This window comes from Euprymna scolopes, chromosome 28 (genome assembly GCF_053919585.1).
Source record: "Euprymna scolopes isolate OS-2025 chromosome 28, ASM5391958v1, whole genome shotgun sequence".
Classification (NCBI taxonomy): Eukaryota; Metazoa; Mollusca; class Cephalopoda; order Sepiida; family Sepiolidae; genus Euprymna; species Euprymna scolopes.
This window is the reverse complement of record NC_136509.1, coordinates 38,664,163-38,687,860: the sequence shown is the minus strand read 5'-3', so window position 1 is coordinate 38,687,860 and position 23,698 is coordinate 38,664,163. Positions and strand designations below refer to the sequence as shown.

The following is a 23,698-nucleotide window of genomic DNA, read 5'->3' as shown; positions in this document are numbered from 1 at the left end:
GCAATAATGAATGGCAAAAGATTCTGGTATACAATTTTTGTATAGCAGCTTATTCCTGAAATTAGAATCGGGACAAATCTCATTCTAATCTCAATTTACATACCGAGTGTCCCATACATGAATATGCCATCCAACGTTTCCAAGAAATGTCTAAGAATAAAGAATGGTACATCCAGTAGGATGGAGCACATCGCCACTATCATCATGACATAACAGCCTATCTTTATGGTCACCTGCCAAACAGATGGGTAGGACGAAGAGTAAGTATCGAGTACCATCCATGATCAGCGGATTTAACCCCCATGGATTTTTTGGAGGGGGGTCAGGAGGCATTTTAAACACCAGGTTCACACAAAAAAAAACCCAGCTATCATGACTGAGTTGAAAGCAGCCATTGAAGAAGGATGTGCCAACATCCCAACTGAACTAATAAGGAACGTTTTAGATTCAATCAGTGAACTATTGCTGGATGACAATGGCCAATAACTTGAACACTTTCGATAATTAACTGATTTCTAGATTTGTTCACAGTATGTTGATGTATGAAACTTTTCTTTATCATAATAAATGTTGATTTTATAGACATTTAAAGAGTATATACATTTTATTGGGACACCCTGTATTGTTAGATTTGTTCACATGTTTATATAGTTCCACGTACATGATTCACTCCTAAACTATTTAACTAATCATTATAAATTTTGGAACATAGCTGTTAAGTGTAAGTGGTTCAAATGTAGACTATATCTAGTTTCATTTAGTTTTATACAAAAGAGGTAAAAATGGGTCAGAAGCCTGTTATGAAAATTCAAATATTTTTTACTTTTTGTGAAATTTTTACAATTATTAGAGACATCAATTAATAAATATTCCTTAGATGTCAGAGTTTTTAAAATTCTAAGTATTTTAATGGGGGTTTAAAGGGGCATAATATGAGCACGCCCATGTTTGAAAGTTCAAATATTTAATATTTGCATTGAACTGTATTCAGTCATTAAAAATACAAATTAAGATTGCTCGAATTTTCTTGAAACCTCTTAACTTTTAATCCTAAATTTTAGACATTTTCTAGAATGAAAATCATGTCATGGATTTTGATCCAAATTAGAATAAGCATTCTACACAAGGTTTAGTATCATTATATCTCATGTGGATGTAACTAATAATTACACACTGAATTTTTTTTTCTACTATTGATCAGATATATATTAAAATCAAAATGGCAATAGCGCAAAAGCAAACAATTTTAAACATCATATCTAAAAACGTAACTCAATTAGGAACTTAAATTCACCAAAATGTATTTTGGCTTCTTAAAGGCTCTCTTCAGACACCAGACCGACATTCAGTTTTCCCCTCCTTGCATTCATCACATAAATCCTCACGCATTCTAAGAGCATGTCTGCTGATATTGTAAACAACTCGATCTTTCTAGATCAGAAGACCTATTATGTCCTGATTTTTTTTTTAAATAATTTTTTTAATAATTTAGTTAAATTAATCATTTAATGACCAAATACCGTAATAATTTAATTTTAACTTTCAAAATTTTATCATAAAAAAAAAAAAAACATTGGTGAAAACAATTAAAAAATATATCAAGAGTATTTAAAGACGTTTGATTGATGTTTTTAAATAAAACAGATTTAAAAAAAAAAATAATTTGGTTAAATTAATCATTTAATGACCAAATACTGTAATGATTTAATTTTAACTTTCAAAATTTTATCATAAAAAAAATTGGTGAAAACAATTAAAAAATATATCAAGAGTATTTAAAGACGTTTGATTGATGTTTTTAAATAAAACAGATTTAAAAAAAAAAATAATTTGGTTAAATTAATCATTTAATGACCAAATACTGTAATGATTTAATTTTAACTTTCAAAATTTTATCATAAAAAAAATTGGTGAAAACAATTAAAAAATATATCAAGAGTATTTAAAGACGTTTGATTGATGTTTTTAAATAAAACAGATTTAAAAAAAAAAATAATTTGGTTAAATTAATCATTTAATGACCAAATACTGTAATGATTTAATTTTAACTTTCAAAATTTTATAAAAAAAATTGGTGAAAACAATTAAAAAATATATCAAGAGTATTTAAAGACGTTTGATTGATGTTTTTAAATAAAACAGATTTTTTTTTTTTAAATAGCAAATATTTCTTAATTAAATTATCATTCCCAAAAAGACTTATATCGAATCTGTTGTTAAGCCTGCTGAATAAATGGATGCATCATTCTACTGTTCCAAAAATTGATTGTTTCAATCACATATTTCTTCATCGATTTCCAAAAATTTCAATATTTTCCTACAAGAAAAGTTTAATTTTGATTAGTTTTGGCATAAACATAAAGATTCTACTTTTTTTTTCTATTGTAACACATGCGCATGCCTCTTTCTAAATAAAGTTGAATTTATATATTTATATTTATTCTGAATTTTGGAACACGCCTGCTAAGTGTAATGTGTTATAATGTGGGCTATATTTAGCTTATTTAAGTCTTATGTAAAGTTGGTTAAAAAAAGTGTGGTAGGCCTTCATGAAAACTCAGATTTGCTTTTTAATTAATAACCAAGTAAATACAAACTCAGGTGCTTAAGCTAACTTGTTGCAAAATTTATTGCACAAGTACATATGGATAAAAAATAAAGAAGACAGAATGAAACAAAACTAAGGTTGGAAATTATGAATTATCGATGACAAAACAAAGGGAAAATAAAAAATATTCCATAGGAATGTTGGCTAGGTACATTTAAGACTAAAAAAAACAGACGGAAAATGTTAAAGAAAATATTCGTTTTTTTGGGTTTTTTTTTCAATAAAGAAGTCACAGTTTAATGTATAATTGTTGCATTTGACAAAGTTAAATTTCACAAGCAAAATATGAATTTAGGCAAAGAGATTGTTTTAAAGTTAGAATATTATTGGTATCAGAAAATTGTGAATAATTATATAAAAACATGCACAGAGATGCATGTTTAGTTGGAGTTGCAATGCATGCAAATGACAGACTCGAGATAGGAAAAATATCTGACTGATTTAACTACCCAGAAAATGAGATGCCATTTCAAAAGATGTAATTGCTTCTTAAAGACAAAGTTCCATGCCGAGATTTTAAGCCACTTGCGATTTTACAAAAGTTATATTCCAGAAAAAATAGATATTCTGTCCAGTTCGTTTTTATATCCATGGATTAACGATTTATAAATTTCAAGCGATCTAATAGTGTGGTGTAATTGATCTCTCTCTCTAAAGCGAAAAATAGGAGAAAGTTGGGATTGTGTTGGTTTTAAGGACAAACAGGTCTTTGAGCTTTCAGCCATTTGTGTTGATTCGGAGAGATGTTTGTTTTGCAAGTGTGCAGTTTGGTGGAGAAATCAAATGTCATTTTAAATCTCTTGAAATAAAGTATTGTAACTTGTTTTAAACTTGTGATCGTGTTTGAATGGAAAATCCTTTTGTTACAGTAGTGATCGAGACCACATGACTGACACTACAGCAAGTGTCGAAATCAAGCATTGAATTCTGACAAAGATTTGCTGAGGATCACAATCCGTGCAGAGAATATACACAAGCAAAATTATTTGCATATAAACTAATTGATAGTTTTTAATTTGGTAAATAAAGATGAAAATAAAACAAATTTCTTTGCAATAAAAATTCCTAAGTCTCAAGAGAAATCGAAATGTTCATTGTTTTGGAAGGTAGTGAGTTTTTGTTGGTATAGGAGACAATCAAGCAATCTTGGAACCTGAAAGAAAGAAAACACAAAAGGAATGCAGAGGGAGGGAAAGAGAAGGAGATGAAGAGAGGAAGGAAAGAAAAGGACGGGAAGGGAAAGGAAAGGAGAGAGATAGGGAGGAAAAGTGAAAGGGATGGAGGGAAGGAAAGAGGGGAGAAGAAAGAGAGAGAGAGAGAGAGAGATTGAGCATTAAAAGGACTAAAGAGATAGATGGCACGGTACACAGAAGATGGAGGGAACACGGATTATTGCTGAACAGGCAACTGACAGATGCTAAGCAGACCGGAAGCTGGACGATAACACAATGACTGAGAAAGGGAAAGGAAGAGAGAAATGAAAAGGGAGATGTCAATCAACAATTGTAGACATGGTACTGACCACTGTCCGTGGGTCCAAGACTGTCCTCACTTGGGTCTGGGAGAAGTGAAAATGAATAGAGCAAAAAAGAAAAAAAAAATACACAATTTCAAACGAGAAGCATTTTAATAAAAACAAATTATTATTCTTATTGAGAAAAGCATTCAAGGAAAAAAAAAAATTTGTTCCTTTCCTAAAATGAATTAATTTTCATAGATAAAAAAAGGATTTTTAAACAAAGATTTGAGAAAAATATTAAAAAATTAAAAATATTTTAATAAAAGAAAAAAATTTTAAAAAAAGAAAAGATGCAACTGACTTGTACTTAAAAAAAAAAAAAAAAAATTCTCAGTTGTCCAGAATTCAGCTTAAAAAAAAAACAACAAAAAAAAAAAACAACAGAAAAATGTATCCTCTCATGGAACGAAAATGTCATATTCCCCCAAAATTGAAAATTAATCAACTATTTTTTTTATATAGAAAATTATTTTTTACTATTTTTAGCAATTAATAGTAAATTGTAGCCATTAAAAGACTGGTTTTGATCTTTATTTCTGCCTTAGTAATGTAAATTGAACTGTCTCCCTTCATTTATTAGATATGGCGAATCAAAACACCCCATCGTCACTTTCTCATAAAATCTGATTTTCTTAGTAAAAGAAAACAACAAAATTTATTAATTTACATGATTTTTGGAATATAACATTTTCGTTCGGTGACAGGTATATACAAACAGTTTTCTGTATTTCTAGTTTTTACTAGACAAGAACCAAATTCTGTAGTAATAATTTATATAATAATAGCTATATCTACTTGATGCTAGCGGAGCAAAGACATTTAAAAATATATTAAATTAAATTTTTAAAGAGGCTATTTTAGAATAAACTATATAAAATTATATTGTCAATATCTTTTATTTAAGCTTATCACCTGGCCAACGCCTGGTAAATACAGTTAGTATGTAATTTAGGTAGCTATTGCCGGGTGAATGGTTTACAAAAAAAATAAATAAGAAATATGTAAGAAATATGTTCCGACAAAGCATGCTGAATTTAAATTTGCTGCTGGAAAAAAAAAAAAAAAAAAGAAAAAAAAAAAAAAAAGGTTTCCCTACAAAAAATAATCCAAGCAGGATAAGTTGTGTATTATTTAGATTACTGTATTTATTTTTGAGGTCATTCTCAATGTTTCAGACGATGTAACTTCCAACCTTCTTCAGGAGCAGTTTCTTAAGCTCAGAATTTGGGTACTTATGCAGAATACAAATCATATCATTTTTAACTAAGATTTTCAAGTTAAATTCAAATTTTTATGGTACCTTTAATTTATTACAGAGTGAAATGATAAAATTGTCGCCATAGAAAAAAAAACAACATGATTCCATTTCCGTTTGAGGAAAAACGGTTTTCTTTTTTATGTTACAAAGCATCTATTAGTTGGCCTGTTGTACACGAATCCCAATTATTACATTCTCACCCCAAACAAGGCACAGTGCCACTTTGATATAGGCAGCTACTATCAGAAACAGAAGTTGCAGGGATACTATGTAGGGAGTTGAGCAGCAAGATGTCTATTCACATTACACTTAAACTTATGCATGTCAGTACAGTTTGGGAAGCAAGAAAGCGGAAGGTAATTCCAAAGTCTAGCAGTTCTGGGAAAGAAACTATTAGAATAGAAGGTATTCTTACATCTAGGGATTTCTACTGAGTAGGGGTGGGACTTTGCTGCTTGTCGGGTTTGTCGGGGGTATTTACATCAAGGGGGTATAAGGGTTAGTAGTTAGTTGGAGCATCCAATATTAAAATACTTGTAAAATAGGTGGAAGGATGTAACATTTCGTTGGCGACTCTTGAATCCTGTCCAGGAGTGAGACACTAGTAGCAGATGCACCAACTTACATGTGACAACAATACTCCATACATGGGTGAATGGTGGCCTTGTAAAGGAAGAGGATACTTTCAGGCATAAGTAACTTTCTAGCACAGTAGAGAGAGCCCACCTTCTTTGCAGCAGCCTTGGCAATGCTCTCGATGTATCTGTTCCAACTTATGTTCCCTGTTAACATTAAGCCGAGGAGCGTGAAAGTAATTTCTGCTAATGTATCTTTAGCCATAGCTATTCGTGGTTAGGAAGGTTTCTTGTAATTATTAAAGGAAACAAGCTTAGTCTTGGCAGTACTGAATGTGACCATCCATTTTTGTCCTCATTCCACTACAGATTGGAGGTCATCCTCTAGTGTTTCTGCCATTTCTTTAGATATATGTTCATTCGTTTTCTCCTCATGCCTGTTATAGAGCATGGTGTCATCAGCAAATATACCCATCTCAGAGACAATTTTATCAAGAAGGTCATTTATGAATATTAGGAATAATAAAGGTCCAAGGATCAACCAAGGTACACTCACATTTATATCATATTGTTTATATGTACGACTTTCGATGACAACCTGGATTCTTCTCTTGTTTAAGAAGGATTTAATTATGTTAAGTATTCGTCTAGTAATACCATATGATCTGATTTTCATGAGAAGACCATTGTGCCATACCCTGTCAAAAGCCTTAGATATATCTAAAGCTACTGCCCTACCTTCCCCTGCTTTGTCCAGTATATGGTATATACATTTGAAGATTACAGTTAGGATATCTGCTGTAGAACGGGCTTGTCTAAATCCATATTGTTGGTTGGTCAGAAGTTTAGCAACTGTAAGGTGATGGACTAGAGCTGGATTAATTATGGACCCAAATATTTTGGCGAAAAGTGGGAGCAGGCTAATGGGGCGATAATTTAATGAGTCAGTTCTTTCACCAGAATTCTTGTAAACTGGTACCACAGAAGCAGTTTTCCAGCAGTCAAGAAAGCAAGGTTTGTTAAGGCACTTGTTATAAAGTTTGGAGAGGACTAGAGCAACCTCAGTGAAGCATTTTTTTAATAGTACAGCCAGGATAAAATCGGGTTCACATGCATTTGAGGTTTCTAGGTTTTATGATATCATGCACCTGAGAAGGGGTGATTTTCAGATCATCTAGTATGGTGTCAGTCCGCAAAGGAAAACCGACTAGCAAGCATATTAGCCTTCTCAGTTACCGTGCAAAGAACCTCATGACTGTTGGATAGTGAGTGAATTGTTTATTGCCCGTGATTTGCAACACTGTTGTAGATTTTTCAGAAATCATGAGTTCCTAATTTCTGCGCTTCAATGCGTTTTCTGGTGGTATCAGTGTATTCTCTCTTAGCTTTTGTTATGGTGTAAGCTGATTTACCTATTTCAGAAATGAATGGACTAACCCAGACACAATAAATATAGATGAGGGCACTGCATTATTTTATGCAGTGTGCCTTTGGCAAGAATAGCTTGTCAGCACCCATCCCTCTCCAGCACATACAGTATCTGGTATTTCCAAATGGTCACCAATTTTAGTATTGACCAGGCTCAATATTGCTTAACTTTGGTGATTTAACAGAAACCAGTATGTCAACATAATTATGCCATATATACAATAATTATATCTAAATGCTGTGGCAGCTATGGCCTCAGAATCATGACACATATTTCTGAAGCATACTTTTGTTAATACACTTCTATTAATTATACCACTGTGTTTGTCGTGATTATTACAAACGTGCAAAACCACAACACTCATTAACAACTTTGCAGGTCTATATTTTTCAAGTAAACAGACAGCAAATGATAGATTCCATTTAAACCATGAATAGGACCATGGGAAGTAATAGTATTTTGGATCAGAATGGGCTTAAAAGCAATAGCAACTATGAGGCAACTTCACATTCTACCCACCCCGCTCCCCAGTGAAGCCCCACCATTTCAAATTGGCAAGATATATCCGAAGACAGTTGGATGTCACTGAGATGTGATTTGATTTTGTTTATGGCATATCAATCCTTTTAAAGTTATTTAATGCCAAATCCAGTCATTTTAGAAAAGTTTTTAGGCTTCAACCTTTTTTTTTAAATTTTCAAACATTTATTAACCATGTTTTGTTTAGTTGTTTTGTTTTATGGCATATCAACCCTTTCAGGTTATTTAATTCTAAACCCAGTAATTTTAGAAAAAGTTTTTATACTCCAAGTTCTTTGTATCTTCAAATATTTATTTGTGGAGTTTGGTTTGGTGGTTTTGTAGAGGAAAATTATCGTTTTTGACTTTGTAGCACATGACTGAGTTTTGGAAAGGGGGAAAAAAACCCAAAAAACAATATCAATATTTGGTGCATTTTAGGTCAGGATTGGTTGGTTGATTGTTTTTGTTTTACGGCATATCAACCTTTTTCAGGTTATTTAATGCAGAATCTAGTTATTTTGAGGAACGATTTTTAATGGAGTATATTGTTTTTTAAAGTCAGATTCTATTTAACCCATAGTTGGGACCCTAACAGGTACTACCACTCCGGGTCAGAGTGGACCTGGGAGCAATGGCAAAGGGTGGCTCCACACTCCCCAAAGCCTGCAAGCTGGGGCTTTACCATCGGATATAGTTTTAGGTCATATCCAGGACCAGTTTAGGCCAGGAAGTCAATATTTTCAGCCAGCTTCATCTGATAGCACGAGGGAAATGTTGTAAGAATAATTATCGTTTTTGACTTTGTAGAACATGACTGAGTTTTGGAAAGGGGGAGAAAAACCCAAAAAAACAATATCAATATTTGGTGCATTTTAGGTCAGGAAGTCAATATTTTTAGCCAGCTTAATCTGACAGCACCAGGGAAATGTTAGAATAACATCCAAGATGAAAACAACAGTCTGAATAATAAATAATCCGATAAAATATTTAAAAGAATTTGATTTGAATCTTGTTATCTTATATCCTGTAAATAAATGTGTAACGTAGCACACTCGTTTACACACAGACCCAACACGTTGTATGAAGTCTATGTCGCAAAGGAGACCAAGACAAAAAATAATTAGACTTCCTCTTTTTTTTTTAAAAACATTTATTCCATTATGCTCCTACTACGTGCGACGTCTTTCATGTGATAGTCTTCTCGAACATGCTCTCTCGTTTTTACAGCCTTTTTTTTTCCTTACTGTGACGGAATTTTTCTCATGGCTCAGTATTTGTATATAGCTGTTCGCACTATGTCACAAATGGAGACCAAAGGAAATCTAAGCTAAAACTTGAAAAGAAAAATTCACAACGCGAATGTTCTAAGAAAAATCTTTAAGAAATGAGAAGTTATTTTTAATAAGATTGTTTTGTCTAAAAGTTACAAAGAATAAAGAAACAAAACCTAAGTAATGGAAATCACTCGGAACTTACCTTCATAAACAGGACAGGGTTTGAGAGAGGAATGGCCAGCTTTTTTCTTCATTTCATTGAGACGTCTCTCAGTTTCTTTTAACTAAAAAAGAAAAGAAATTCAAGATTTAATTAATATCCTTCCCTTAGGCTGCTTTTAAAGAAGAATCGGTGCTTCTACAGTATTAGTCATGAATGAAAATCACATTTCAAGTGATAAGACTTTTATGTACTTACATATCATGCAAAAATAAGTATACTCACCAAAAATCAGAAAAAAAAAAAAAAAAAAAAAAAAATCAAATAGAAGTTTAATCTCTCTTTCTCTCTCTCTCTATATATATATTATAGTGTTTGGGACAGTAAATTTGAACTTTTTAAGGTGTTGGAATTGGTATAAGAAAAAATTTGTGCCCGTTTTCTAATACCAAAAACGATTTTTTTAAATTTCTTTATTTGATTTTTTTTTAAAGCAAAATTTTCCACTGCTGGTATTAATGATGAAATGATAAATATTGTTTTTAAACGACCAGTAAAACTAACATCTATAGATCACCTCTACACAAGTCTATTTTTACACTTGAGAAAATACCTGCACATTTAACATGTATTTTTACAGTAATTGGGGAAAAATAACAATTTTATAGTTAAATATTTAAAGATTTATAAAGAATTGGAATCGTGAATTTAATACAAAATCAGTAATTGTATCGAAACCGGAAAAAAAAAATTAGAATCGTCCCATCACTAATATATATAAAAGTGACTTTGTGTGTGCGGAATGGTCTCTACCAAACTACTGTCAATGTTTGGTCTACAAACTTGAAACTGGATATATAGGCGATTTAGATTTGTAGAACAAATTCAATCTGGCTTTTAGCCGGTAAAAATAGCTGCTAAGAGGTCAAAATTGAAAAAAATTGCAACTTGGCAGACAGTCAACTAAACATGTTATTTCTATACATAAGCAAATTTACATTTATAGCTTTAACGTTATTTTTTAAAGTTTTTATATGCATATGGACTTAGTTCAGATGGTAATGTATAAGGCTGGAGAGCTTTACATTATAGTTTCGAGTCTAGCTGAAGGCACACAAATCATATTTTTATTAACTTTTAAAATCATTACGATATTTGGTACAATATAATAATAGAAAATTGGCTCTATAATAACAAATACGAAATCTGCATAGATTGAAATATCATATTCAAGCATATTTTATATTATTTATTTAAAAAAAAATCCTTTGTGTATTCAGAGCCTGTGGCACAGTGGATAGAAGCGTTGTCTCTATGGTTCCAGGTGAGTATTGTCTGAAGATAGCGGTTTCATCCCTACCCAAGCAGGCCAGAGGATAAGTTGGCCAAAACCTGATGAGACAACAATTATGAAAGACAGTAATTACTGGGGATACAATTACAAGACTCAGTATTACTATCTCACCATGGTTAACAACCTGAAGAAGGCCAGAAGATGAGTTGGCCGAAACGTGGTGAAACAATAACAACTATGAAGATGAGGATAACAGTCTGCAAAAGAATGAATACACAAATTAAGTGTATTTTACGACTGGGCAATGCCAGGTGGCATGATGTTTACAAGTAAAAATTAATTTTATCATAAATTGCAGTTTTATCACCATTACATACTATTAAAGATTAATTTAAAAACAGGGGAGGTAACACAGTCCATTTTGGCAACCGACACTTCCGCTCTTATCAATGGAGAGTTAAAAAAAAAAAAAAAAATGATAAGACCAATTTTTATTTTCAGTAAAAAGTTCTAGGTAATCTATTCGTTCAATTTTTAAATTCTTGTTGAGAATACTTATTTCTGCATCATAGGTAAGTACTTCAAATGTGATTTTATTTGAAATGCGATTTTTACCTGTGACTATTAGTAAAGAAGCACTAAGGACTTCCTTAAAATGTTTCAAGTTGTCCAAGTGAAAAAAGCAAATCTTTCTCACAAACTAAACATTTCAATTGATTTTTTTTTTTATTGATGCATCCTTGCATGTTGGATATGTATATTTCTTTCTATTCTCAGTTTTCTATAAAAGGAATTAAAGATCTTATAATCTAAATAATTTTACTTTTTTTTGGGGGGGGGGTTAATTATATTTAGCCTTATGTTTGTACTATTTGCAAGTACTAGTTTGGTTGCCTCTTTTATCACGTCAACCCTTTTTTGAGTTATTTAATGTGAAATACAGTAATTTTGAAAAAAATAAATGTTTTAAATTCTTTGTCTTCAAATATTTATTTGTAGTGTTTACAGCATTCCAACCCTTTTCAGGTCCAATCATTTTGGTAAAATGATTTATACTTTAAGTTATCTATAACTTTAAATAAAAACAATTTTCCTTTACAAAATAACCAAACCAACACCATAAATAATGGTGTTAGTTTGGTTATTTTGTAAAGGAAAATTGTTTTTATTTTTGGCATTTCAGAATATGATTGAATTTTGCAAAGAAAGAAAAATAAAACGACAACATCAATTTTTGGCACATTTTAAGTCAGGAAGTCAGTATCTTTAGACAGTGCCACTTGTAACCATTCGGTACACAAGTAGTGCAGTAAAATAGGTTGTAACCAGTGTTTTTATTTAAAACATTTTTGTTTTCCGTCATCTCGTTTCACGATTGAGGTTAGACATTTTGTGAATGATTTCCAACTATTCCTGTTTGCTGCCATTTCGCTTATGCTGTCCATCAAAATCGGGTCATCATCAACTGATTCCCTTCATGTATTAAGTAGCTGACTATATGACTTTAGGCCATTGACATCAATGCAGGACACACTTTGGAGCATTTTGGATGACTGACAGCAAGTTATTGTATGATGGAAGGTGATGGCCATCAAGTAGTTAATGGCACAGACTGACAAACCGGGTATTCCAAGTTCGAATCCAGTTCATTTCACAAAAATTACTTTCACTTAGGATGTTGGTAACCTTCCTGTGGTCCCCCTCACAAGTACCTGATGTCTTTCTAAAAATAATTCTGACTAGAAAATTTATCAGGGAAACCAATGTCAACAATAGAATCTTCAGATTCATGATATGACGATGACTGTATGACATATTTTTTCAGAATAAGACCAGCAATTTTCTCCATCTAAAGGAGTACTTAATTATTTATTTTTTGTTTTTACTCTCACTCACCCCAAATAAGGCATAGTGCAACTTGGATGTAAGGGACTACTATTTGAGACCTTATCTATGTGGACATTATGTAGGGAGTTGAGCAGCGAGATGTCTGTTCACATTACATTTAAACACCTGTATGTCAGTACATTTCAAAGTCTAGCAGTTTGTGGAAAGCAGCTATTAGAGCAGAAAACCTTCCGGCATCTAGGGATTTCTTCGGTGTAGGGGTGGGGTTTTGCTGCTTGTCAGGTTAGTTGGAGGTTAGGGTTAGGGAAAGTATATTTGGATAGCAAAGCTACCGAGGTTGTCCAGAAGTTTTGTTGTCTTGGTGATATCATTAGCAGTCAGAGAAAGCTGGTGGTTATGTGATAGCAAGAATTAGGAGTGGATGGGGGCGAGTCCAGCAAGCTTCTGTTATTATTAACCAGCAAAACAATTTCACTTATCAAAAGACGAGTCAATAACGCAGGTGTATGTTGTGTGATGGTGTATGGAAATTAAACCTGGCCAGTGATAGTTGAGGACATGCATTGCATGGATAGAATTGATATGAAAATAAATATAGAAGTAATTTACGAGTTGTACTTATGAACTAACCCGCAACATCACATGGTGTCTTCATATTAGAAAGCAGATAATCTTCTATGACATACTTGCTTTAAGACGCAAAATGGTATAGATTCAACATATACAAGAAATGAAGCTTATTTATAAGTAATATTTGATAATTTTCCGTAATTTTTGGTACATTTTTGCCTTATACATGAGAATATCGAGGAGTTTTTCTGTTAATTTATTTTCAACTAGCATATTTCACCTGCGTATTTCTGTCTATAAGTGCCAAAAGATTTTGGTAAATAGGAATATGTCTCGTATTTAAATGAAAATAGTGAATTGATGTGATGTACTTTTGCAAAGTAATATGCAAAGTAATTAATCATACCACCTTGATTGCATACATATGATCAGCATATTGGAAAGCTATCGGTCTTTTATTAGGTACATGAATTTGGCATTTTAATCTTAATGTCAGTGCGATAAATGACCACTTTATACATATAGAGACTACCTCAAGTAGCATATCTATGACAGCAATGCTAGCCTTGAGTACAATAGTAGTTCGAGGTAATACCAGACCATTCCCCATATACATTACAAGCCAGTTATCCACCTTGCATTGTTCACTTACAATAAACATATTTATACTAACAGTGTTGCCTGGAACAAAAGTCTAACATATTTATATTAAAACATCTCTATCTTTCTCTCTCCTCCGTATCCCCCCCCCCTTCTCCATATAACCAATTTCTTTCTCTGCACACACACATACAAATTGTTTTATAGATTCCTTGAGAATAATCAGGCATAAGGGAATTAACTCCTTGATTAAAAAAACGTCTGAGTTACTTCCCTTTAATTAGTACATAATCTGATTGAAAGACTGCCCCCCCCCCCCTGCACCAGTTTAGGAATCAGAAAATAAATAACTCATTCTAAATCTTAGATATTATTCAATCAAGAAAATACTAACTTTGTGGGTATTTGTTTTAACGTTTTTGACTTTTAATCAGACATACAAACACACACAAGGCTCATAGATTGGAATCCTCACTAATAGATTAATTGTTTTGTTTTACAGCATATCAACCCTTTTCAAGTAATTTAATGCTTCATGGTTATTTTGGTAAAACATTTTATATTTTAAATTTTCTATATTTTCAAATATTTATTTATGGTGTTTGGTTTGTTTTGTCGAGAAAAGACTTTGTTTTTGACTTTGCAGAACATAACTAAGTTTTGTGAAGGGAAAGTAAAGAAAAAACAACAGCATTAATATTTGGTACATTTTATGCCAGGAAGCCAGTATCTTCAGACAGCCTGATCTGATAACACCAGACCTAACAAACTAATGGATTCAGTTTCCTGCTATGCTCAGGATAGAAGATAAACAAAGTAAAAAGTCGTTTAATAAAAAAATCCGTGACCTTTTATTATGTTAAATGCAAGCTTTGACGAATATGAAAATGAGACTAATAAGGGCTATCAAATCTGAAGAAATTGTGATGATTGTAATTTCACTTCAGACAAAAAAAAAAAAAAAAAAAAAAGGAAAAAGAAAAGGAAAAGACAAGAAACTCATTGTCTACTTTAACAGTAACACAATTCTAAACCATAGCATCTAATACTTATCTTCTTACATGACATTTTAGGTTACTACAAGATGGCCACAATGAGAGGTTTATTTTATTTGTGTATTTACTTTTTCGTAACAAGTTGATATAGTTTGTTTTGAAGCATCATGCATAATCTCTATATTCATTGGACGATTAATCTGAATCGGAAAAAATCAGAATTTTGGGGATATTGGAATCGATATCAGAAAAATTTGTGCCTATTTTCCAATGCCAGAAAGATTTGTTTAAATTATTATTTTTATTTGATTTAAGAAAAATCTTCCACTGTTGGTAACAATAATAAAATAAACATTGATTTAAACTGCCAGTAAAACTAAAATCTATAGATCTCCCACTTACGCTTGAGAAAATATATGCACATTTAAGATGTGTTTTTACAGTAATCAGGATAAAATATTCATTTTATAGTTAAATATTTAGAGATTTATAAAGAATCGGAATCAGTAATTGTATCAAAATTAGGGATTTAGTACAGAATCGGTAACTGTATCAGAATTGGGAAAAATATTGGAATCGTCTCATCTCTAATATATATGGATGGACACTGTCTGCAGAATAATCACTAAAAAGCAGTCAACTAGTGTTTATGTAATGTTCACAACTTCTGCTCGTTTGAACACTCTAAGCTGTTTACTGTATTTGCCTGAATTTGGCATTTAATATTTCTTAATTCTCTTCATTCCCATAGCAACTGTTTGGTGACCCTGGGGTAAAGGTTCCGCAAATGGAGCAAAAAGTGGCTTCGTGATGGAGTTCAAATCTCAGAACCGGCAGGAATTGTTATCCCCCTACACTGATGATCGCATAAGCATGAAGCACTAGTGTCTATAGGTATAAAGAATTGTTTAATTATAATTAAAATTATATATATATACTAGCATTTCAGCCTGGTGCTGCCCGGAGATTTGGAGGTGTATGCTGAGCAAAAAAAAAAAAAAAAAAAAAAAAAAGTGGTAGCAAGAAGGCAGGCTCGAACCCGTACCGCAAAGGAGGAAAACAACGGGAGGAAAAACCTGACGTCTTTGCTCTTACGATCACTGCCAAACCAGAAGTGACGTAGGTTTAAATTAAGTCTAGACAATCGAAAGCAGAGGATGACTTTTAAAAATATTGGCAAAAAAAGCGCCCCCCCCCTAGAAAAGTGCCCAGTTGAAGGTGAAGATATTGATGTTTTTAGTCAACTTTTCGAAATTTATCGTCTGAAAGGTCGAACTTCAAAACAATATTGATTTTATAAAAATCCGTCATCTCTGTCGAAAGTTTTAGGCAGACATGCAAACATACATACATTTATATATTGGTAACTAAAAATTTTTGACACAAACTGATTAAAAAGCTTTTCCTATCTCTGAATACCCTTTTACTGTAAAAGAGTAATAAAAAATGCAAGAGAGCTATATGCCCAGTCTGTTAAATCCAAGGTAGCTGATCAGCGGCTTGGATCCCACCAGTTTTGGCAAATAACAAATAGGATCCTGAACAGAAGTGTGCGTTCTATCCCAACCATTATCAATGGACCAGAGGTCATCTCGTCAGCGTCAGACAAGGCCAAACTATTTGCAAAGAACTTTGCAGCTAATTCTACCCTATGCGACGAAGGCCATCAACTCCCCATATTCCCTCCTATAACACAGAACAAGCTAGGTAACATACAAATATCCGTGCATGTGGTCGCCAAGCTAATAAAGAACCTAGATTCCAGTAAAGCAACTGGCCCTGATGGCATCCCAATTATAGTGTTAAAAAAGCTTCAACCAGAACTTGCTCCCATACTTACGAAACTATTTAAGCGCTGCCTTAAGGAGAAGTGCTTTCCGACTCCCTGGAAGACCTCATCAGTTTGCCCTGTATTTAAGAATTCAGGTGATAAGTCATCTCCCTCTCAGTACAGACCAATAAGTCTCCTGTGTGTTATGAGTAAGTTGCTGGAATCCATATTAAATAGAGAAATAGTCAACCACCTCAGCAGGAATAACCTTCTTAGTGACACACAATATGGTTTCCGCTCTGCAAGATCTACCGCAGATGTGCTAACGGTTATATCCCACAGGATTAGTGAATCTCTTGACAAAGGCTTCCTTTCTAGGGCAATTGCTCTTGACATATCAAAGGCCTTCGACAAGGTATGGCATAAGGGTCTACTTCACAAGATTTCCAGCTACGGTATAACTGGAAATGTTTTCTCAATCATTAAATCATTTCTCTCCGATAGGCTCATAAGAGTAGTGGTAGATGGACAAAAATCGGAGGCCTGCAATATAAATGCTGGAGTCCCTCACGGGTCAATCCTGGGCCCAACTCTCTTCCTGATCTACATCAATGACCTCCCTAAACACATACTTAAATCATTCGTTGACATCTATGCTGATGACACGACCATCTACGGCAACACATCAAAGACTGTAAATGACAAAGTTCTCTCTGATTCTCTCTCCTCTGATCTCGAGCGCGTGGTTCAGTGGGGGAAGATGTGGCTGGTTACCTTTAATGCATCCAAAACCAAACTCCTATCCTTACATCATCAACGCTCTGATCCCCAGCTGGCATCAATTGTGATGGATGGCTCTCGTCTGGGTGAGGCCCCATGTTTTGACAAGCTTCTGGGTTTGACCTTTACTCCTGATCTGAAATGGAACACGTACATCAAGTCTGTTGCCAAGGTCGCTGGAAAAATGGTGGGATCCTTCTACCGCTCCAGAAGATATCTCACTACTGATGAAATTCTCTATCTATATAAAAGCCAAGTACGTCCAAGGACGGAATACTGTTGCCATATCTGGGCAGGAGCTGCTAAAAACAGCCTATCCTGCCTTGACAGAGTACAAAATAGACTTCGTGGCTTAGTGGGGGATGCCCTTTTCTCTACCCTGCAACCTCTCTCCCACAGAAGAGACGTTGCGAGCCTATCCTTGTTTTATCGTTATTTCCATGGCAGGTGCTCGTCTGAACTCCAATCTATGATCCCCCCTCGCCAATCTTTCACGAAAAACACCCGTCTAGCTGTGAAAAATTTCCCTCACTCTATATCTGTGCCTAAATCAAAACGCGGATTCCATGAACAAAGCTTCTTTCTTAGAACTGCACGCCTGTGGAACTCTGTTCCGTCTGCCTGCTTCCTTCCGGACTACAACTTGGATGTCTTCAAGTCCAATGTTAACAAATTCCTAATGAACCGCCCCCTTATAAACACTTCAGCAAATCTCCACACTAACGTAATGTACTTGCAATAACCCTTATCCCTGAGTGGCTTCCGGGCCTTGATAAGTGGTGATCACTGTGTAAAAAAAAAAAAAAGGTAAAATTTCAAATGTTTAGACCAGAAATTGTTTGATTAATTTGGTAGAGACCGCAGAGGTAAAATGACCCCTATTATGAGCCCTTAACATTTGTTTTGGGCTCAAATCAAGTTATTAAGTTAGATCCATGTCCACGGAACCTATATCTAAAATTTCAATTGTTTATATCCAAAATTGGCGGAAGAGTTTGGTAGAGTTCTCAAAGGTCAAATCGTTGAACTTTGACCCCTTAACAGTCAAATTTCTGGGCGAAAACGGATTACAAAGATTTTCCCAAATCTCCATACCCTGTATATCAAATTTCGAGTCTGCAGACTGAAAATTGACAGAGTTATTGCATAGGGAAATGTACATAGACACACAGACACTTTCACTTTATATATATATATATATATATATATATATATATATATATATATAAACATGTGTGTGTGTGCGCAGGGTAATCTAAGTTAATGTACAGATCATGAATCTTGGAATATATATTCTATATATATATTATGGGGAACATGGACACGATTTAAAATTTTTTTTTTAACTTTATCATTTGGAGGAGAGGCCTTCTATTGAAACCATACCATACCATGCTAAAAAAGAACATCATGAACATTTAAAACAAATTCTATATTTATTGCTATGATAGATCACATATGAAATGAGAGAGAGAAGGGACTATGAAACATACGAGAATGGAGAGGGTAAGAGTGATACCAACTTAGTAAGAAATGGATAACTTGAGTTGATTTTTGATAGAACAATAAAAATGGAAGCTTTCGCAAACATAACTCAATCCCAAAACTGAGGAATATTTTGCATATATTTCCTGTTACTAAAAGCAATAGCAAAAAAAAAAACAAGGCCTTATTGAAATAAAGAGATTAGTTTTAGTATAATAATAAATGCTTTTAAAGGAGGTAATTTACAAAATGACAAATTCTGTCCTGAAAGGTCACCAGATGACTTTGATATGAGAGAATAGTGAATTGTTTACAGGAAGTGTAAGAAAATGATCTGGATATTTGAAACTACAGAGAAATGCTATATTAGAGTTGTTCAAAAAGTTCTCATACTCAGAAAAAAAAAATGAGCTTAACATTTTTCCTGTAGAAACACTGCCACTTCTAATACAAATTATGTTTCTGAATTTTTCATGTAAGGATTAATAATTTGTATTATTTGAACTAGTTTTCTCATCTGGAGTTATTCACACATTTTGGTGATTTTTGGAATATAAAACTTTCATCCCATGATGAGTACATATATCAAAGATTTTTTGGTTCTTCATTATTGTCGCAAAATTCAGCCTCAAAAAGCGGAGTTTTTATTAAAAAAAACAATAATTACTTACTTTTATTTGTCAATTCCAACAGTAAGCAATGTTATCTACTTAATTGTCATATCACAATTAGTTAAATATTAGTGTATTATTACAAAAATTACATATTTTTATAATTCACACGCACACAAAAAAAGAAGGCCGGTCATGTAGATGTAGTATTGGGAATCCCAGCTTAATTGCTATATAGGTAATTTTAGAAATAGAAAGTTATGTAAGTATATTTTAATTTCCCATCAGCGAGTTGGCCGGGTCAAAAAAGGTTAGGTTTGACAGGTATCAACCTAGAGAGAATGCACCGGAAATTAGGGGTGACACGGGAATTATGGTGTAGGCTTCCGGTTGACGACCACATGGGCTGAGAGTTGGTTTTGGACAGCAGAGAATGCAGACGAGAGATTTGGGTCTCCGACAACCAGGGTCCGAAATATAGGCTTGCTTTTAATAAAAGATTGAAGCTTCAGTCCATCTTGTTTTCATTAATGAATCTGTCTGCAGTGACTACTCCCCAATGAGATGGCAGACCAGCGATCAGAAGATATCATCCGTTGGCCAAGGCAACCAGGTATGTACGCATTATACATGGCACATACACGTCTTGAAGACTTTCAAGGCAAGAAACGGGGTAAGGATAAGAACTCGCACCCACACACACGTGACAGTGAACAGTACGTAAGAGCACACACACCCACGCCCGTATATGTAAGACTCTTAGTAGTAAAAGTAACAAGAAACAGTAAAAAGAAAACGAAGTAAAAGTAAATGATTAAATAAATAATAAATGCACAAACGCTAAATTTATAACATTGTTTTGAATAGTGACTGTAAACATAAGAAAAGTAACTCTGGTTGCCAAAGTATAAAAAAAATATTTTAAGCCAAATTTTTCTGGAAAAAAAAATGGAAAATATTCTGTATAAATGCTATATAAAATGAAAATGGCTATATTGAAGATGTTGACTCAGTTTCCTACAAAATTGAAATCATATGCTTTTTATGCTTATGGAGGAAATAAAATTTTTTAGATGAAAAAACTTGAGCTAAGGAATATTAATACATTCTATCGTTTTCATATTTTTTAAAGTGAGTACCCCGATATATAGGACTTTTTTTTTTAAATTTTTTTTTTAGGTGAAGGCGATCATGTGTTGGAGAACAAAAAACAAAATTTCAGAATTTAGAATGGAGGATTGTTTTTGTTTTTATTTTTAATAAAACCAAATTAAAAAAAATGGCCAAATATAATATTTCAAGGCCAAACTACTTAAAAAAAAAAAAAGCCAAATTCATGAAATTTAACTTGAAAAGGGCCAATCTGGCAACTCCAAAGTAACTCATAATTTGGAAATCTATTTTCATTAATAATTAATTTTCTACCACATCGTTTTTCATAATTTTTGGATACGTTATGAATGTTGACATGATGATTAAGTAGATACCATTAGTTTTAATTGAAATTCAATATTTTGATTTTTGGATTTCACTACAATAACAAAGAACCTATTTTTTAATATTTTTATTTAGGTTACACGGTAGACTTGCACCCAATCTTGTTTCTACTGTTTAGGAGGAGTTAATAGAAGTTCTGATTGGTTGACCCGGATTGTGTTTGAAGATGAGGTTTATTTGAAATAGTTAAGACTTAAATAGGTTGCCAGACAGTACTGGCATAAGGAGGCCCTCTTTCCTTACAATTAACCAAAATTGAAAATATTGATGAAATGTTTTTAGCAGAGTTGCCAAGTTGGAATGTATAAGGTCTGACTCCAACTCTTAGAATTCCAAAATATTGATCAATTTACAAGAGTTTTGGAATATGACATTTTTTGTTCTGTAACTGCGTCAGCACTAACCCTATTCGGGTTCAACCAGCTTCCCCCGAAGGAGGAAGTTTCATGGGAGTATGAAATTCACAAGCGGTCCCCAGTTGCAATTTACAAGAGTTTTGGAATATGACATTTTTGTTATGTGCTGGTACATACATCATAAAGATTTTTCTATCTTTTTTTTGTTTGCTTTTATTTAGGTTGAACTTTGTACTTGCACCCAAAATTGTTAATTGGTTTGAAGAAAAAAAAAAAAAAAAAAAAAAAAAAAAAAAGTGTGTTGTGTGTGTGTGTGTGGGGGGGGGTCACCTTCTTACCTTAGTTTGAGATTTATGGTAAACCTGTTTCCTCTGCCTTCGAACTTGTTTACTGACCGATCGATCGTGAGCCAATTTGTAAGCAGCGCTGGTAATCTTGCTTTGTAACTCAAACTCCAAATCAAGCCGAGCAAGTTGGTCTTCCATCTGCAAAGCATTGGAATGGAAGAGTAAAAAAAAGCAATCATTTAAAAGAAAATATGTAAACATTTAATAAAACGCCACAGACTTTAAGAACGTCTAATCTGAAATCTCTAAGTCAGAAAAACTATTAGATAATATTTTCTAATTTCGGTTATGTGAAATAAAATTTCCTTTTAGACTTTTACTTTCTGTTTAGCAAAAGTCTTGCCAGTGTATCACGAGGAAAAGTCGCTTTTGATTAATATTTATGTAATTCCAATTTAATTTTAAAACTCTACATAAAAAAGCTAATCTTTACTTTGAAATAAACGTCAAAAGTTTACATAACAATAATTTTACTTTTAAATGTTGTTTTGGTCTCCTCGACAAAAGGAAGGTGAACTTGTAAATTCACCCTCGTCCGTTCATCCGTTCGTCTGTCTGCACTTTTCTCACTCACTAACCATGCCTTGGAATTTTTTGAAAGTTTGCATAAACATTAAACATGATATGAGTAAAAAAGTAACAGAACAAATTTTCCAGGAAAACTCCGGTTGCCCCCACTAGGGGTGCCTTTCGGGTTAAAATGGCTAAAATTGACACTTTTGTACTTATCAAAAAAATTAAGGTGTTGGATTTTTATAAAACTTTCTGAAAAGTTGTAACTAACTGATTTCTATATAATTTTGTTTGTCTATACTTCACGATAACTCTTGCGTGTGCCCCAGGGGCTCTTTTAGGGTTAATAAAAACACTCCACTTTTGGGTGTATTTTACCATATTTGTCCAAAATTTTCTGTGTGTCTATTTAGCAGTTTTGCATGATGCTGAACTCAAATTTAAATGTTATGTTGGGGACTTTTGGGGTTAAATGATGGACTTAGTCATGCAGAACTCAAATTTACATATTTTAAGGCCTAAAACTGCACGGTTTGTTCATTTTCACAAGGATTGGACATCCCCTGGGGATTTTTGGGGTTAAATGGGGCGGGGGCAAATGCTGAACTTAGTCATTTTTTTATGCCTCGTTCACTGTGTTCACAGGGGACCATGCATGCTTCACTTGTTTAAATATCTTTTAACAATAATTGTTTGAATTTTAAATCATTTAAAAATATTTTTCATGTAAGCTTAAAAAAATTTTCTATGTAAAAACTAAGCATGTTTTCTTACAAGCTATTAAAAACAAATTTCAAAGTAAAGATTGTTTTATGTAAACTTAAAAAAAAAAAAACCCACTTCAATGTAAAAACTAAGAATGTTTTTATTACAAGAAATTAAAAAACATTCAAAAGTGAAGACTATTTTTAATGTGAACTTTAAAAATATATTATATAAAATGATTCTAAAAAAAAAGAAAGAAAGAAAAGATTTCAGACTAAAAACTATATTTTGATTATAACACATTTTATTAAAAATAAAAACATTTAGAAAAAGAAGCATTTCAAATTAAAGACTACTTTTTTATGTAAAGTTTTAAAAGTAAACCAGAATTACATTAAGTATTAATCTGAAGAGACTTTTCCTCAATATATACCAGCAAGACTTGATTACTCACTATACAAAAAGTAAAAGTTAAGAAACAGTTTTATTGAGAGCATTGCCAGGACCGCTGCGAAAAAGGTAGGTTCTCTCTACCGTGCTAGAAAGCTACTAACGCCCGAAAGTATCCTGTACCTCTATAATGCCACCATTAGCCCATGTATGGAGTATTGTTGTCATATTTGGGCCGGTGCATCTGCTACTAGTCTCTCACTCCTAGACAAGGTTCAAAAGAGTCACCAACCTAATAGGTCCTGAACTGTCATCTAAGCTTCAGCCTCTGTCCCATCACTGAAATGTAGCATCCCTCAGCCTGTTCTAAAAGTACTTTAACGGTGAATGCTCTGACGAACTGCAAGCATTTGTACCCCCCCTCGACATAAATACCCGACAAACAGCAAAATCCCACCCCTTCACAGTTGAGATCCCTAAATGTAAAAGAGCATTCTACTCCAGTAGTTTCTTCCTCAGAACTGCTAGACTTTGGAATTCCCTTCTGGGTTCTTGCTTCCCCAACTGTACTGACATGCAGACGTTCAAGTG

General features: G+C 33.2%; 1 protein-coding gene across 28 annotated transcripts in view; it reads right to left on the bottom strand.

Moving 5' to 3' along the window:
- The window catches only part of LOC145249568 (uncharacterized), a 585,438-nt gene that overhangs the window by 64,603 nt on the left and 497,137 nt on the right, over positions 1-23,698 (bottom strand). For 18 of the 28 annotated variants that reach the window (XM_080111254.1, XM_080111253.1, XM_080111255.1 and 15 more), the window contains 3 exons: positions 21,491-21,637; positions 9,388-9,469; positions 4,131-4,166 (listed from right to left, as the gene is read on the bottom strand). In XM_080111254.1, coding sequence (XP_079967380.1) covers positions 4,131-4,166; positions 9,388-9,469; positions 21,491-21,637 — 265 coding nt within the window. The remainder of the gene's footprint in view (positions 1-4,130; positions 4,167-9,387; positions 9,470-21,490; positions 21,638-23,698) is intronic. The other 10 variants (XM_080111256.1, XM_080111263.1, XM_080111264.1 and 7 more) reach the window with 1 other exon arrangement.